The 15,070-nt window shown below is 45.2% G+C and overlaps 1 protein-coding gene across 4 annotated transcripts in view; it reads right to left on the bottom strand.

The window, feature by feature from the left end:
• pdgfd (platelet derived growth factor d) overlaps positions 1-15,070 on the bottom strand; it is a 211,780-nt gene that overhangs the window by 80,814 nt on the left and 115,896 nt on the right. For all 4 annotated transcript variants that reach the window (XM_078545535.1, XM_078545537.1, XM_078545534.1 and 1 more), the window contains exon 3: positions 3,020-3,206. In XM_078545535.1, coding sequence (XP_078401661.1) covers positions 3,020-3,206 — 187 coding nt within the window. The remainder of the gene's footprint in view (positions 1-3,019; positions 3,207-15,070) is intronic.

The raw sequence follows: 15,070 nt of genomic DNA, 5'->3' as shown, positions 1-15,070 counted from the left end.
GCTAATTTTTGATTTTTTTCTTCTATAAGGCAGCAATCAATTTACATCGAGCAACATCCCACATTAATGATATTGCTTGAGTAACAACCATGAGTGAGGAGACCACCAGTGCCTTTCTTTGAATACTACAATGGAATCCTTGTAGTCGTCTTTTAATGTCTAATTCAAAAGGGAGCAGTTCCAAATAATGCAGTATTCAATGCTGCACAGCAGTATCAACCTTGGAAACTTTAACAAAAAGAGAAGACTGATGATGATATGGTTCCTGTATTCAAATTAATGTGATTCAAAGATGTAAGAGACCAGTCCAAGTTATTTAATTTCATATAGGATAGCAAGATAAAAGAACATGAATATCAGCTGAAAATGGATTGAATCAGGGATAATGCAAAAATGCAATGTTGCACTGGGCGGAATCTTTCCAGTCCCTGTGGGGGTGGGTTTCAATGCTGGATCAGGAGGAATTTCAGAGAAATGTCAAAGTCTGATGTGTTCCCACCTCTGGGTGATCTTCCCGGAGGTGAGTCAGCACTGGCAAAGACTACCCAACCAGCAGTGATGGATACTGCAGAATTAAATGTCCATTTGTAGGCTGTTTTAGCCCACAGATAGATTGGGATCTTCTTGATGCAGGACGGACTCCCCCGCTGAGGGCCATACCTGGTAGGTGCCTGTAGCCTCGGGGCGCCTGCTGGACGTCCTCTTTAACCCCCAAACTGGAGCCGCAGTGCGCCACTTCTGTGGCTGCTGGCCATCCTGTGGAGGGGGTTTTCCTCCACAGGGCTGCCCTGGTAGGTGTGGGCACCATTGATTTGATTAGATTCAAGATGGTGGTGCCATGTCAGTCACCTCCTGCAGCAGCATTGCCCACCTCTGCTGGGGTGGGCTGCGGCTGCAGGCTCTCTGACGAGGTTGTAGACCCAAGGAAACCTCTTGCCATCCTCAGTTGGGTGGTGGACCCAGAGGCGGCCTCTTAATTGGTTGCCTCTGAAGAAGAACTCCCAGGCAGTCGTGCCAACTGCCAGTGCAGGGTTGGGATCAGGAAATGGTTCAGACCCTTGACAAATTTTTAAAGATGACACGATTCTGCCCAAAGAAAGCATGGATGGTTTTGGGCATACCTTACCAAAGAAGATTTTGGTGCTTAAAAGTCTTCAAGGTCAAAATGAACATTTATCTTGAAGAGAGACACGTCACCAGTTTGAAGTGCTTGGACAACAGTAAGGCAGAAAATGGTCATTTCCAGCATTGTGATTTTCTATATTTCACCCTCCTGAGATAAAGCACTTCTACCCCATTTCCTCAGACTTCCACCACTCCCCAAACTGAATCCTTTCATTTTCCTCAGACAGAATACTTCTATTTCCCCTCACACAGATTATTTCTACTCTCTCAAACTTTAGGTCCAGCCTTCTGAAGTAGAATACCTCCACCCCATCAAATATTTGTTTTTCTTCCTCTTTAATCAAACACTTCCACATTTTATAATACAGACAAAATACTTCCAGCCCACAGACAAAATGCAACATTGTAATTTGTGCATATTGCCAGACAGTTGTTTAAGGAATTAGGAGAGAACGTATAACATTTCTACTATATTTGAGAACAATTAGCGTGTTCTAACTTGTCATTTTGTCATAGATTTCGAACAGATTTAGCAACTCAAGACTGGGCATCCATGAGGCACTGTGGGCCATCAGCAGTAGTATAATTGTACTCGAACACAACATGTAACCTCATGGCCCGGTATATCCCCCACTCTATCATTACCATCCAGCCAGGGGATCAACCCTGGTTGAATGAAGTGTGCAGGAGGGCATGCCAGGAGCAGCACCAGGCATACCTTAAAATGAGGCGTCAACCTGGTGAAGCTATAACACAGGCCTATTTGCATGTCAAACAGCATAAGCAACAAGTGATGGACAGAGCTAAGCGATCCCACAATCAATGGATCAGACCCAAGCTCTGCAGTCCTGCCACGCCTAGTCGTGAATGGTGGTGGACAATTAAACAACTCACTGGAAGAGGAGGCTCCACAAATATCCCCATCCTCAATGAAGGAGGAGCCCAGCACGAGTGCAAAAGATGAGGCTGAAGCATTTGCTACAACCTTCAGCCAGAAGTGCTGAGTGGATGATCCATCTCGGCTTCCTCTGGATCCCAGCATCACAGTTGCCAGTCTTCAGCCAATTCGATTCACACCACGTGATATCAAGAAATGGCTGAAGGCATAACATACTGCAACGGCTATGGGCCCTGACAATATTCCAGCAATAGCACTGAAGACTTGTGCTCCAGAACTTGCCGCGCCCCTAGCCAAGCTGTTCCAGTACAGCTACAACACTGGCATCTACCTGGCTATGTGGAAAATTGCTCATTAGTAAACCAGGTGGGTTTTTGTGACAATCAACAATGGTTTCATGGTCATCATCATACCTTTAGTTCCAGATTTTTTTTATTGGATTCAAATATCACCATCTGCTGTGGTGTCTGAACACGCCAGAGCATTACCCTGAGTCTCTGGAATACTAGTCCACCGCCTTCCCCTACAGGTGTATGGGTGTACCTACACCACATGGACTGCAGTGGTTCAAGAAGGCAGCTCACCACCACCTTCTCAAGGGCAACTAGGGATGGGCAATAAATGCTGGCCCAGCCAGCGACACCCACATCCCATGAATGAATAAAAAAATGAATAAAAAATATTTTTGTCTTTTCTCTGGATACTTTTTTTTCTCATTCGTAGGATGCGGGTGTCGTTGGCTAGGCCAGAATTTATTAGCAATCCCTAATTATCCTTGAGAAAGTGGTGGAGAGCTTATGTGGGACATTTTTAGTCATTATATTATCACACATGACATTTAGCTTCACACGAGTGTAATAACTTAACTGGCAGCGTCTTCACAGAATCTATCTAACTGCATCATGCAACCAAACTGTCAATTGAAAAGCCCACTGGTGGAAATATGAATCATGACTCTGATTCCTAGTTACAAATTTACTAATTATTATTACTTACCACTTCCACTGGAGAGTAATAAATGCGAAATCCAGGTTTGGCCACAAAATATTCATCTGATTTAAAGGTTATCCTGAGCCTATTGCTTTTTGATATTAATCTTGGGGGAACCTCCTTATTTCCACACCATCTTCCACGAATAATTCGGTTTGTGTCAGAGATATCTTCCACCTCTACAAAGTCATACCTAAATGGTGGAGAATGTAAAGACTCATGGTTAGTTTCCAAATTAATGTACTTTCTTTCAAAATAAAATGTGTTCCCTGGGAGATTGTATGGGTAAATAAAGCATCTCATGCAGTACTGATTAAGACAGCCCAAGAATATTCCACCTTTGGGACTGGATTTCATGGAATTGGGGAGAGTCTGTGGAAGTGTAAAATGGTGGCTCAGACCTGACTCCGTGATTCCCAACCCCATTCCTAGCACCCCCAGTTTTATTAGACTGTTGAAACAGCTGAACCCCAGGGAAAACATTGCTTGGTTGACAGTTCGTGCTCTGTGATGTATTCTGTCAATTGCACAATGTATGTTTACACAAGACAAGGAGGTTTTAATCGCTTGCAGTTTCAACTATTGATACTTTAAAGGATCTGGATGATTGACACTTTTAAAGGCCTGTAGTAAAAGGAATATTTTTTTAAGAAAGTAGCAATTTATGAATGAATGACTTTATTTAATTCTTGATCACACATACAATTTTGACTGTTGGGTTCATTGGTTATGTGCAGAGGGTATAATGGATGAATGGGAATGGATGTGCTGAGCTTCACATGCAGGGTATGAGAGGCCATGGAGTTTTCTGAGAGCCATAGTTTAGCATGGAGTGAAACAGGGGCCATTTCGGGTGGGTGGAACATAGCTTGGCATGGAAGGTAAGAAGGGCATGAGGGGTGGATGGAGGGTCATAGCTTGGCATGGAATGTATGAGGGGCCATGGGGGGGATGGGGGCATGAGTTGGCATGGGTGGGCCATGGGGAGTTTGTAGGGGTGGAGGTGAAAGGGTGTAAGGGGCGAGGGCTAGAGGGCTGCTCTTTGTTTTGCTATCATTCCTACAACTGGGACAAAATCCCAAAACACTGAGGTTGGTCTTTTAAACAGGCCGCCTCAGCACCTGGCAGCCCCCGTGGCTGCCTCTGAAATCTTTCTGGTGGGGAGTGGGGGCATGCTGAGCTCTAATTAACCCCTCTCCACTCTCTCCGGGAATGAAAATCCCATCACTGCAGGCACTTTCTCCCCAGCGGGGTTGGGGGTGGGGGGGGGGGAGGAGGTGAGCCAGGACATGTCCTCAGTCCTTCTACCTGCCTGTGGGTTGAAAATCCAACCTTTGATCTCTGGTCTGTATTCAACTACCTGATCTTAGCTGGGTTAACAGTGTTACAGTGAGCCTCAGTGATCCTGGGTTAAAGTGAAAAAAATGCAGCCAGAGTTCCCACAACTGATCACCATCCTATCCGACTGGTAAGTGTATGTGTGTCAACGTGGTGGGGGGTTGATAGAGTTGGTCTGAGCTATGGTTGTTTCTCCCTCCAACTCCACGATGGGAATATCCAGGATGAAATCTTCTGGACTTGATCCTTGCAGAAGGCCCATTTTCAGGTTGGAAAAGAAAGACATACATTTATATCGCATCTTTCACAACCATTGGTCGTCCCAAAGCGCTTCACAATGAATGAAATATTTTTGAAGTGTAGTCACTGTTCTAATGTAGGAAACACAGCAACCAAATTGTACACAGCAAGTTTATCCCACAAACAGCAATACGATAATGACCAAATATTCTGCTTTTGTGATGTTGATTGAGAGATAAATATTGGTCAAGACATCAGGGAGAACTCTCCTACTCTTCTTTGAAATGTTGCCATGGGATCTTTTACATCCACCCAAGTAGGCAGATTGGGCCTTGGTTTAAAATCTTATCCGAAAGACAGCACCTTCGCCATTGCAGCACTCCCTCAGTACACCATTTACTTATGGCAGGTTTAGCTCTGGCTCGTCTGTAACCCCACTTTGGGGTTGTCTGACCAATCAAGGAGGGAGGGCAGGATGAGCACTGGAAGTGTCAAAGGAAGGATTTCTAATTAAAACATGGGTTACAAGGGTTCACCGGCACGTGGAATTTTGAGGCTGCAGCAACCACGGGAATGGAGAGGAGACCTGGGAAGGCTGATCCTTGTGTCTCTTACTCTTATCTGGAGGTGCTGATGCAAGATCTGAGGGGTTGTAGTGAGGTGACATTTCCTAAGAGCAGGAGGAAGAGAACAATCTCACTAACCAAGCAGGTATAGATGGAAGTGACTGAGGAACTCAGCAGCAAGGAGTGGGGTCCCTCCAACCTGCAGACAGTAGAGGATCCAGGACCTCAGGAGGCTGCAAAAGGTGAGTTACATAGCACTTTTAGGTGCCAAGCCTCAACACTCTGACTTGGGCAGCACTCTGCTGCACAACCCTCCTCAGGACAGTATACATTGAAGCTCCACTCATTCTCTCCAGGCATCTCACATCGCCAGGGATGCTGGGGTGAAGGTGGTCAGGGTGGGGGAGCACATAGGGCAGCATATGGGCCCACCAGTGACATGCTGTAGTGAGGTTGATAGGGTGGTGCAGCTGAAGGTGTGAGGTGCTAGGTAGGTGAAACAGAGTTAATGTTTCGAGTGCGTATCACTCTTCTTCAGACCTTATCTAGCTGTCCTGCTACCTTCAGGAATCTGTGAACATGTACTCCAAGGCCAATCGATTGCTCTACACTTCTCAGTGGCCTACATTTATTGTACATCTCTACCTCGTTCACTGCACCCGCCCCCCCCAAGTGCATTACCTCTCCAAAACACTTCAAGGAGTGATGTTTCCCGAAATTGTGGGAGTTTAAGAAATAATTCTTTGTGGCTTTTTGTTTACCTTAAATTATATTTAATTTCCATTGCATATATTTAAATATGTTATTGTTTTCCATTGTGGAATCTCATTTCCTAACTTTCCATTTGAAAATGGTTAAAAATGTGGCTGTTGAAAAGATTTAGAATAAGACAGCTGGTTCCTGAGGTTACATTATGACCAAGGAACCAAGGTTCCTTTTCAATGTAGACACCACTTATTACATTTATTGATTTTGTTGAGCATAGGTGAAATCAGATTTAATAGAGGAGTGATATATGCCTTGTTTGAAGTAATATAACTCTCTGTTTTGAAATTAGAATGGAGAGGGACTATCAGGCAGAACTCTTGCAATTTGAATCTTCAAGTTGTGTGTAATTTTACACTGCTAGTTTAGATGTATGAAAAAATGTGTCTAGTCACCTAGTAATATTCACATGCAAATGTATTCAATAATAGTGTAAGTGCTCTTCAGAGCAGCCGGTGAGAATTAGTTGTCCTTGAAATTTAAGTACACTTCAAACAGCTTTTTTACTTTAATTTTAAGCAGAATGACATCAAAATGTTTAAAAGTAAAGGTACATTGAAAGGGATATGGATCAATCGATTGATGGTCAGAATGAACCATATTCAAATGTGATCTCAAAGTCAAAATGAGTCAGGTTGACTATCTATGTGCATTTTCCCAATAGCAGAAGGGTAGACAGGAATCCACAAATGAATGTAATTTATGCACAGTCATTTTTTTTCTGTGTTGCTGTGCATGAAGGCATTGTCATGGTGAGCTGACCACAGAGGTCAAGAAGCCATCAGCAATGAAGAACAATGTGCTTGTAAAATCAAATCTGTCACAGCACAGTTGCTGTCTGACATCTGGTGAAAAATGAAGCTTCTTTGCATGTTCCCATAGAAAAACATAAACGTTAATAAGGACAATTTGTTGAAAACAGGCAGATTAAGTGCCCAGCATGTATAATAAGGCTAGTGCCATGTTACATGGCATGGAAAAATATACAATTATCCACCAGAGGCATAAATTATCAAAGTGCAGGCACATTTTGCATTCTGAAAGACTGGACAGAAGCAGAACACCTACAGTCAGGCATCAAGGATGTCCCTATTAATTATTAAAAGTCTTATCTGGGAAATCAAAGAACTGAAATGCTTAGAATGTGGTTTATTCTATTTCTGTGATTCCTGTGTGTATATCAAGGTCACTAAGATGATTCGGAGGAGTGTAATGAAATGCTCCTATATTTTCTCACCCTAAAATCATATATTTATTTTTAAAATATGTATATATGTTAAAATGCTACTCTAAGGGCCTGTAGCACTCTGATATGGCATTGTTGCATTTTCCTTTGGTAAAGTCATTTCTAGACATAATCCTAAGATGCCAAATGACTGGATTCTCTTCAGTTCTTGTGTTGTTTTCTGGCAGGCATTAATAACAGGACATTATATTTATTAACAATTGTAGGCAACTTAATGGATATGATGCAGAGAATAGCCAGGTTGATTCTCGTTCCCTTGTTAAACAGGAAAATGAGGGGCCTATTGAAGTCAGCCAAAATTCCATTTGAGAAAAGATAAAATATTGTTAATTAATTTTCCAGCTTTTCATTACACTTTCAATGAATTAGGTTTCACCTTGGATAATGTTAAAAATAGATTTTTGTGCCTGCTTATGTTGCCAACTCTTAAAACTAATAAATATTTAAAAAATGATATGATTTTCCCAGTGCTCTTTAGAAAGATAAGCTTTTTGAATAATAGATTTTAGAAAATCAAAAGATAGGAACAGGAGTAGGCTATTTGCTCCTCAAGCCTATTAGATCATTGAGTTAGATCATAGCTGATTGTACCTCAATTCTAATTACCCAACTTTGCTCCTTATCCTTTGATACCCTTGCCTAACTAAAATCTATGAATGTCAGTCTGGAAAATATCAATTGATCCAGAATCCACAACCTTTTGTCAAAGGGAATTCTAACATGTCATGACCCCTTATTTGAAAGCTGCCTGACTGAGCGTAAATGACCTGGCTTTAATTTTAACATTTCCTCAAAACCTCACTTATTCTGGATTTTCCCACCAGAGACAGTCGCTTCTCCGTATCTATTATAACAAATGCTTTCATTATTTTAAAGACCTTCATTAGGTCACCCCTCAACCTTCCAAATACAAAGAAATTCAAACCAGTTAGTCTCACCATAGCGCTGGCATTTTGATATTTTTAATTTCTTATGTTAAAATATTAAGGGCGGAAACGTCCCAGATTTGTACTAAGTGCGGTAGCAGGAGGGAAAGACGACGTTTTTCCTGTCGGCTACAATGGTAGCTTCTCACACCGTATCATCCCAAACCCGCCGCATTAATTATGCATTGCTGGGAAACACACCGTTTCGATGGCGGGCGCACTCTCGTTTACCCGCCACGCCATCTCATCACTGCTTCATCACACCAGGCACCACATGTAAAGCGCAGCTGCGCACACACCTCTCAGTGCTTCCAGTCCAGGACTGCTGCACAGAAGACAAGTTGGCCCTGAAATGCAGAAAGACTGCAGCCACCCCCCCACCCCCGGTTTAGTGACATGTCCCTCAAGTGCCTTTGGATGCTATGGGGGCCCGCCATGATGTCCTCTAGCCCCACTCTGCCGCAAGATGGGCAGCAACATCAATCCGGCATGGGAGGTGATGGCAACGGTGGTCAGTGCCAACGCTCTGCAAGAGGACAGCAACCCAGTGCTGCAACAGGATGAATGGTCTCATCCATTCTACCAGGGTAACTCACTCTTCTCATCACTCTCAACTCACACACTCACAAACCCATCTCACACCTCAAGAGGCAGCACTACTAACTCTCACACACACCCTCACATCTCCATCAGGCTCATATCCTCTCAAACTCGCATCCTCATCCTGTCCATCTCTCCCCTCACCACACAAACATTCCACGCAGTGCCATGTGTCCTGCTCACACTCTCTGCATTTGTTTTCATGCAGGAGAAGCTGGCTCATATTAGCAGGGAGATGTCCCAGACCGGGGTGGAGTGGCCCACATTAGGCCCATTATTCACTTTGAGGAGTGTGCCATTGCACAGACTGGTATGGACATGGAACGTACCTGAGGTGACGGTGAGATCAGTGACGAACACCCTCATGAGGATCCTGCACCACATCATCCCTCTCTCAACGCAAATGTGAGTGCTCTCTCTCCTGCTTTTGACTCTGCTGCCATGTACTAATTATCTCTACTTTAGTCCACAGGGAGCTCTGCCAAGCAACTGACACCCTCAGCCACCCAATCCCTCAGTTCCATCTACATCCCCACCTCCAGCCAAGAGGGCACCTCCTCCATTGAAGAGCTGGAAATAAGCAGCCTGGAAGACCCGTCACAGCGCTTACCCATGCCCTCCACCTGCACAGAGACACACACCTCAGTGGGACCTAGATCTCGAGCAGGCTCGGGTTCATAATCTGGTTGTCGCCGCATGAGCATGTGTCCGCTGCAGGAGGAGGCAGGCGCAGCCGAGCTCCCCAGCACTCGGAGGACTGCTGGGGAAGAGGCATCTGAGAGGAGGAAGAGGCATCGGAGTCAGGTGCTGAACCTCTGGATTTGGCCTTCCAACTCATCCTGGAGAGACAGCAGAAGGCGGGGGAACATCACGCAGAGCTGCTGGAAGCCCTCAACAGAGTGATGTGAGTCGGAGGAGTGCGTTCGCCTGCTCTCTGATGAAGTGGTGCCCACATGTGCGTGTATGGAAGTCTCCATGGGAAGAATGGCGGACACCATGGAGACCCTGGTCCAGCAGAATGCAGAGATATGTGCAAACCTGGACTCCAACATGGGAGCCATGGGTGAGTTCCTGCAGTGGCAAAGTGAGAGGGAAATGGGACATCTCGACATCCCTCCAGGTGCTCCTTCTGCTCAGAGAGTCAGGTAGGGCACCTGGGCACCCGAAGGGAGGAGGAGTGACAGCTAGACAATCCTGGGTCATCCACTCAGTAATTTCAGAGGCTGTCCTCTCCCTTCAAGTTCCCTTTGCCTATGACCCCACTCAACCTCGTCCTCCATCACTGCAGAGGGAGCAGCTGGCCCACGAACGATTCTAGAGAGAGGTGTGTGTGTGGGGCAGGGCCTTTCGGAGCCTTGTGGAAACACTCTCCAAAGCACGCGGATCCTTCCCATATCACACTCACCTCAATGTCCTGATCATTTTCAATGCTGCCTCCTGGGGTTCACTTTCAGTTGTCCATCTGAGCTGACCTGCATCTCCGCCACCCACTGATCACACTCCCATGCAGCACCTGATCTCACCCACCATGACTTTCATTTCACTTTTGATTTAGACAACATGATGGTGATATAGTATTTCATTCACTATCCTGTCCTTTCCCCTCCCCCAGTTACCCATTTCCTTCCCCTCATCACCCAGCATCAGCTTCCATCGCCCCTCTGTGACCTACCAGCCATAGCCCTTTTCGTTTGGGGATGTCCAGGTGAATGTGCTCGCTCCCTTCCTACCCAAAAAACTCACCCCCATCCACCTTAACCTCCCCAACCTCCTCCTTCCCAGCCCCAGTGTCCATGTCTGTCTCCAAGTCCCTACCAACCACCCCTGCCATCCCTTCTACTGCTATCGTCGAACCCTCATCCTCCCACCCTACCGCCTCACTCTGCCCTCGGTCATTCTCACCATTCCCTTGTACCATGCCCACCCTCAGTTTGCTCCCCAGGAGGCGGTTGTGGACTCATCAGAGCCCACCCTTGCACATTCACCCGGATATCCCCCCCTGTGGACCCCTTTCCCCCCCTTGGAACCCCTCCCTCCTGGAACTCCTTCTCCCCCTGGAACCCCTTCTCTTCCTAGAACCCCTTTCACCCTTTGGAACCCCTTCCCCACCCAGAACCCCTTCCCCACCCGGAAGCCCTTTCCCCTAGAACCCTTCTCCCCTTGGAACTTATTCCCACCCCACCGGAACATCCCCCCCTGCTTAGATTCTCCCTCTTCCTGACTCCTTCAGACACCCTTACTTTTTTCACCACCCTTAGTCCTTCCTCCATCCCAATTCTTTCCCCCAGCCTTACTCCTCCCCCCTTCTTGTCTCCTTCCTCCACCCTTACTTCTTCCTCCACCCAGACTCCCTCCCCACTCTGCACTCATTCCTCCCCCTGGACTCCCTCTTCTCTTTGCACTCCTTCCTCTCCCTGGATTCCCTCCCCTCTCTGCACTCCTTCCCCTCTCCAAACTCCTTCAGTTACACCTTCAACCCCCACCTTACACCTACCCCGCAGTTGCCATCTTCTCCCAGTTACCCCCTCCTCCCCTTACTCCCTCCCCCAATCTCTCCCCGATACCTTCGTTCCCTCTCCCAACCTCACCACCCAACACCTTTGCTCACCCCTCCCAACCTCACCCCCCAACACCTTTGCTTCCCCCCTCCCAACCTCACCCCCCAACACCTTTGTTCCCTCCTCCCTACCTCACCCCCTCCAACACCTTTGTTCCTCCCTCCCAACCTCACCCCCTCCAACACCTTTGTTCCTCCCGCTCAACCTCACCCCTCCTGACACCTTTGTTCCTCCCCTCCCAACCTCACCCCCCCAACACCTCCTCCTCTCCCAATCGATCATGGACCTTCCTTTCCCACCCCCCGGTACATCTTCATCTCCCAAACACAGCTGAACCTTTCTCTCCATCCTCTCGATCATTATCCGTTGTGAGCAGACCCTCAACGGTGACTTTCCAACTTCCACGAGCTGCTTCGCAGCAGAGCCAGGTCCATGAGAATCCACCCAGCATGCAATGGATGTTCCTCCAGTGTGCCGTTGGTATTTGGCTCCAGCATCTTCTGCTCCTCGGAAGTCCGCAAGGCCCTCGTGATAAGTCCCGACTTTTGCACATCACACTTGTCAAGACGTGTTCTGCAGCGGCGTTCCTGCCGACGTGGGTGGACGATCCAGCGAGGGGGGGACGATTCTGGCGGGCTGGCCTTATAATGATATGCAGATGTATTACAATGAGGCTCCCGACGTCCGATGGCAGCAAGCATGGCCTGCCATTGGCAGGCTGAGCGAGCAATCAAACTGGTTTCACGATGTCGTGAAACTGATTTCTGGCCTTCTCGCCATATTGTCTGCTCATGCCACTGAACATGCCCGATACCAGCAGGCACAGAAAATTCCACCCTAATAGTATGGATGAAAGCAACAAAATTTGCATCTCATTACTGTAACATTAAAACATTAGAAAATAGCTGCAGTTATGAGATAGCATCATCAGCTGATCTCCCCTGATTGAGTGCTTTTGAATTTGAAGGATCTACTTAACAAAAGCTGATGCAATAATATCCATGATGAAAATTAGGATAATTTGTTTCACATTTGAATCTGCTCAAAATTGCACTTCATAGGTAATTTAGTCAATTATTTCCCCTTTAGGTAAAGTCAATTAGACTGACTACACCTGCTTTCGATGTTGCAAGATGTGTACTATTTATAATTTTCATTTTAAATTTCTAATTACTCCATGTATACTGAGAATTTATTGATAAGTTCACTGCATTTAAATAAATAAAGATTTTGGTGATCTGTTCAACTAAAGGTCGAATCCTTTGAAAGTGCTGCCAGACTATTTTCCTTTAAGTAGTAATGTAGAAATTAGTTCTGCAGTGTTATTGTACACAATTCTTCTGTGCTATTTTAGTGGATGTAATAACACATTGGGTTAACATACCAATTAAATTAATGGAAAGAATTGTTTGAAATGAGAGTGTGAAGCATTCAAAAATATAAATGACAGCAATTTCTACCCTACCATTTCTAATTGGCCTCCAATACCCTTTACTACAGTCACTTAACAATTGGACCTCACCAAAAAGTTATAGATACTGTAAGATAGTTCAAATTTTCTTTAATTACTTCTTTCAAAATGTAGAATTAACAAGGTCTGATTCTCAGCTCTGTAGTTGCAGACACACTCTTCGGAGCCTAAATTAGAACATACATGTTGAAAAGCTACCTTATGTATTTTCCAAAGTGCTAATGATTTTCTAGTTGTAGCCACCAATATTAGACATGCTCAATGATCATTTAATGAGACACTGTTCATGAGATGAGTTTTGCCTATTTTCAAATATTTGGTGCAAAGACATATAATCTGTCTGTTGACATAGGCCTGAGAGCTAACATTATAGGATTTCTGCTGCATGGCTGATTTTACAACCTCACATTATCACAGTGGGGTATCTTTTAAGTAAGCAGTTTGATTGATAGCTCCAAGTGGTTATAGAATAGAAATGTTTGTTTTCATAAGAGATTAGTTAAAACAATTACAATGTATTGATTTTTTTATCAATGAGTATTTTTTTAAAATTGTGATGTCATCAATAAGTACATTATTTTGTCTAAAGGAGGTGCAGGAACCAAGGAACCTTGGTGTATATGTACATATATCATTGAAGGTGGCAGGGCATGTTGAGAGAGCAGTTAATAAAGCATATGGCATCCTAGGTTTTATTAATAGGCCACTGAGTACAAGAGTAAGGAGGTCATGTTAACTTTATATAAGACACTGGTTAGGTCTAATCTCGAGTACTGTGTCCAGTTCTGGGCACCATACTTAAGGAAGGATGTGAAGGCATTGGAAAGAGTACAGGGGAGATTCACAAGAATGATTCCAGAGATGAAGAACTGTAGCTATGAGGATAGATTGGAGAGGTTGAGTCTATTTTCCTTGGAGAAAAGAAGGCTGAGAGGAGACTTGATAGAGGTACTCATGATCCTGAGGAGTATGGAGAGGGAAAATAGTGAGAAACTATTCCCACTCAAGAACTAGAGGGCATAGATTCAAAGTAATGTGCATAAGGAGTAGAAGTAATGTGAGGAAAAAAAATATTCACCCAGAGAGTGTTTGGAGTCTGGAACGAACTTCCTGAAAGGGTGGTGGAGGCAGGTTCGATTGAGGTATTCAAAAGGGAATTGAATTGCTACCTGAAAAGAGAGAATGTGCGAGGTTACAGGGATAAGGCAGGGGAGTGGGATTAGGTAGAATGCTCTTTCAGCGAGCCAGTGGACCGAATGGCCTCTTGCTGCACTGTAAAGATTCTGTATTTCTGTGAGGTGCTGTGATATAAATTGTGCCAAATGCATAATTGTACATAAATATCATGATGAAAATGATAGTGCTGTTCTCTCTCCACACAACTTAAGCTTTTGTGTGTATGTGTGCTCATCAAAGTGAAGGATGTTAGTGCTGAGAAATAGAATTTGATGCTGAGCTGAGTTTACAACACCACAGGGGGGATTTTAACTTCAAAGAATGAGTGTGTTTGGGAGCAGGTAGGTGGTTAAAAGTGCAGATAATGACAGCGTGTTGAGAAGCTGTCTCTAACCTGCTGACTTTCACATTTAATTGCGGCTGTGTTCGGCTGCATGCGAGAAACCAGGAGAGGTGGGTTGCCAATTTATGTATGTTAATAGCTCAATAACAGCTATTTAAACTGGGGTTTTCACTTTAACTTTGGGTGCACAGGTATCCTGGGCTTCCTAGAATCACCAGTGGAACCAAGGTGAAAGCATAGAAGCAACTGCGAAGGCTGAAGAAATAACAGGCAAAAAAATCCCATTAGTGTTGAAACCTCTCATCTGCTTCCTTGCCTGAGTGACAGGCTTTGGCTCACAGTACTTGTTCTGAGAGTGTGGTTTCACAACTTTGGCAGTGATTTCCACTACTTTGGAGGTGACTTTCCCTACCTTGGAGGTAACCTTCACTATGTGGGAAGATGGCATGTCTGATCTCCACTTTCCATCTGTCTCACAACAGTTCATGATGGGTGCTGCTTATTCTGCTTTACCTTGGACCTCAGATAAAAGAACAAGATGAACAGCAACAAGAACACCAAGGGTAGGGGAATGAGCAGGGCCAGCAGCCTGAACAGAAGCAGCCTTCTTCATTCGGACCTGCTGCTCCACAGGAGAGCTGGGAAGAGCACGGAGGTGCAGCTCGCAGGAGCTACTACCCACAACACAATGAATACAGGCAGAGGATCAACTTCCACACTCTGACTAAACACCAGTGCCTCAGGAGGCTCAGGGTATTGTCAGGTGGTCACAGACATTTGCAGCCTGCTGTAAGAAGACCTACTGCCAAGTGGATCTGGTGACCATGC

Source organism: Cetorhinus maximus, chromosome 7, assembly GCF_964194155.1.
Source record: "Cetorhinus maximus chromosome 7, sCetMax3.hap1.1, whole genome shotgun sequence".
Lineage (NCBI taxonomy): Eukaryota > Metazoa > Chordata > Chondrichthyes > Lamniformes > Cetorhinidae > Cetorhinus > Cetorhinus maximus.
The sequence above is the reverse complement of the archived record's forward strand: the minus strand, read 5'-3'. Positions and strand labels throughout refer to the sequence as shown.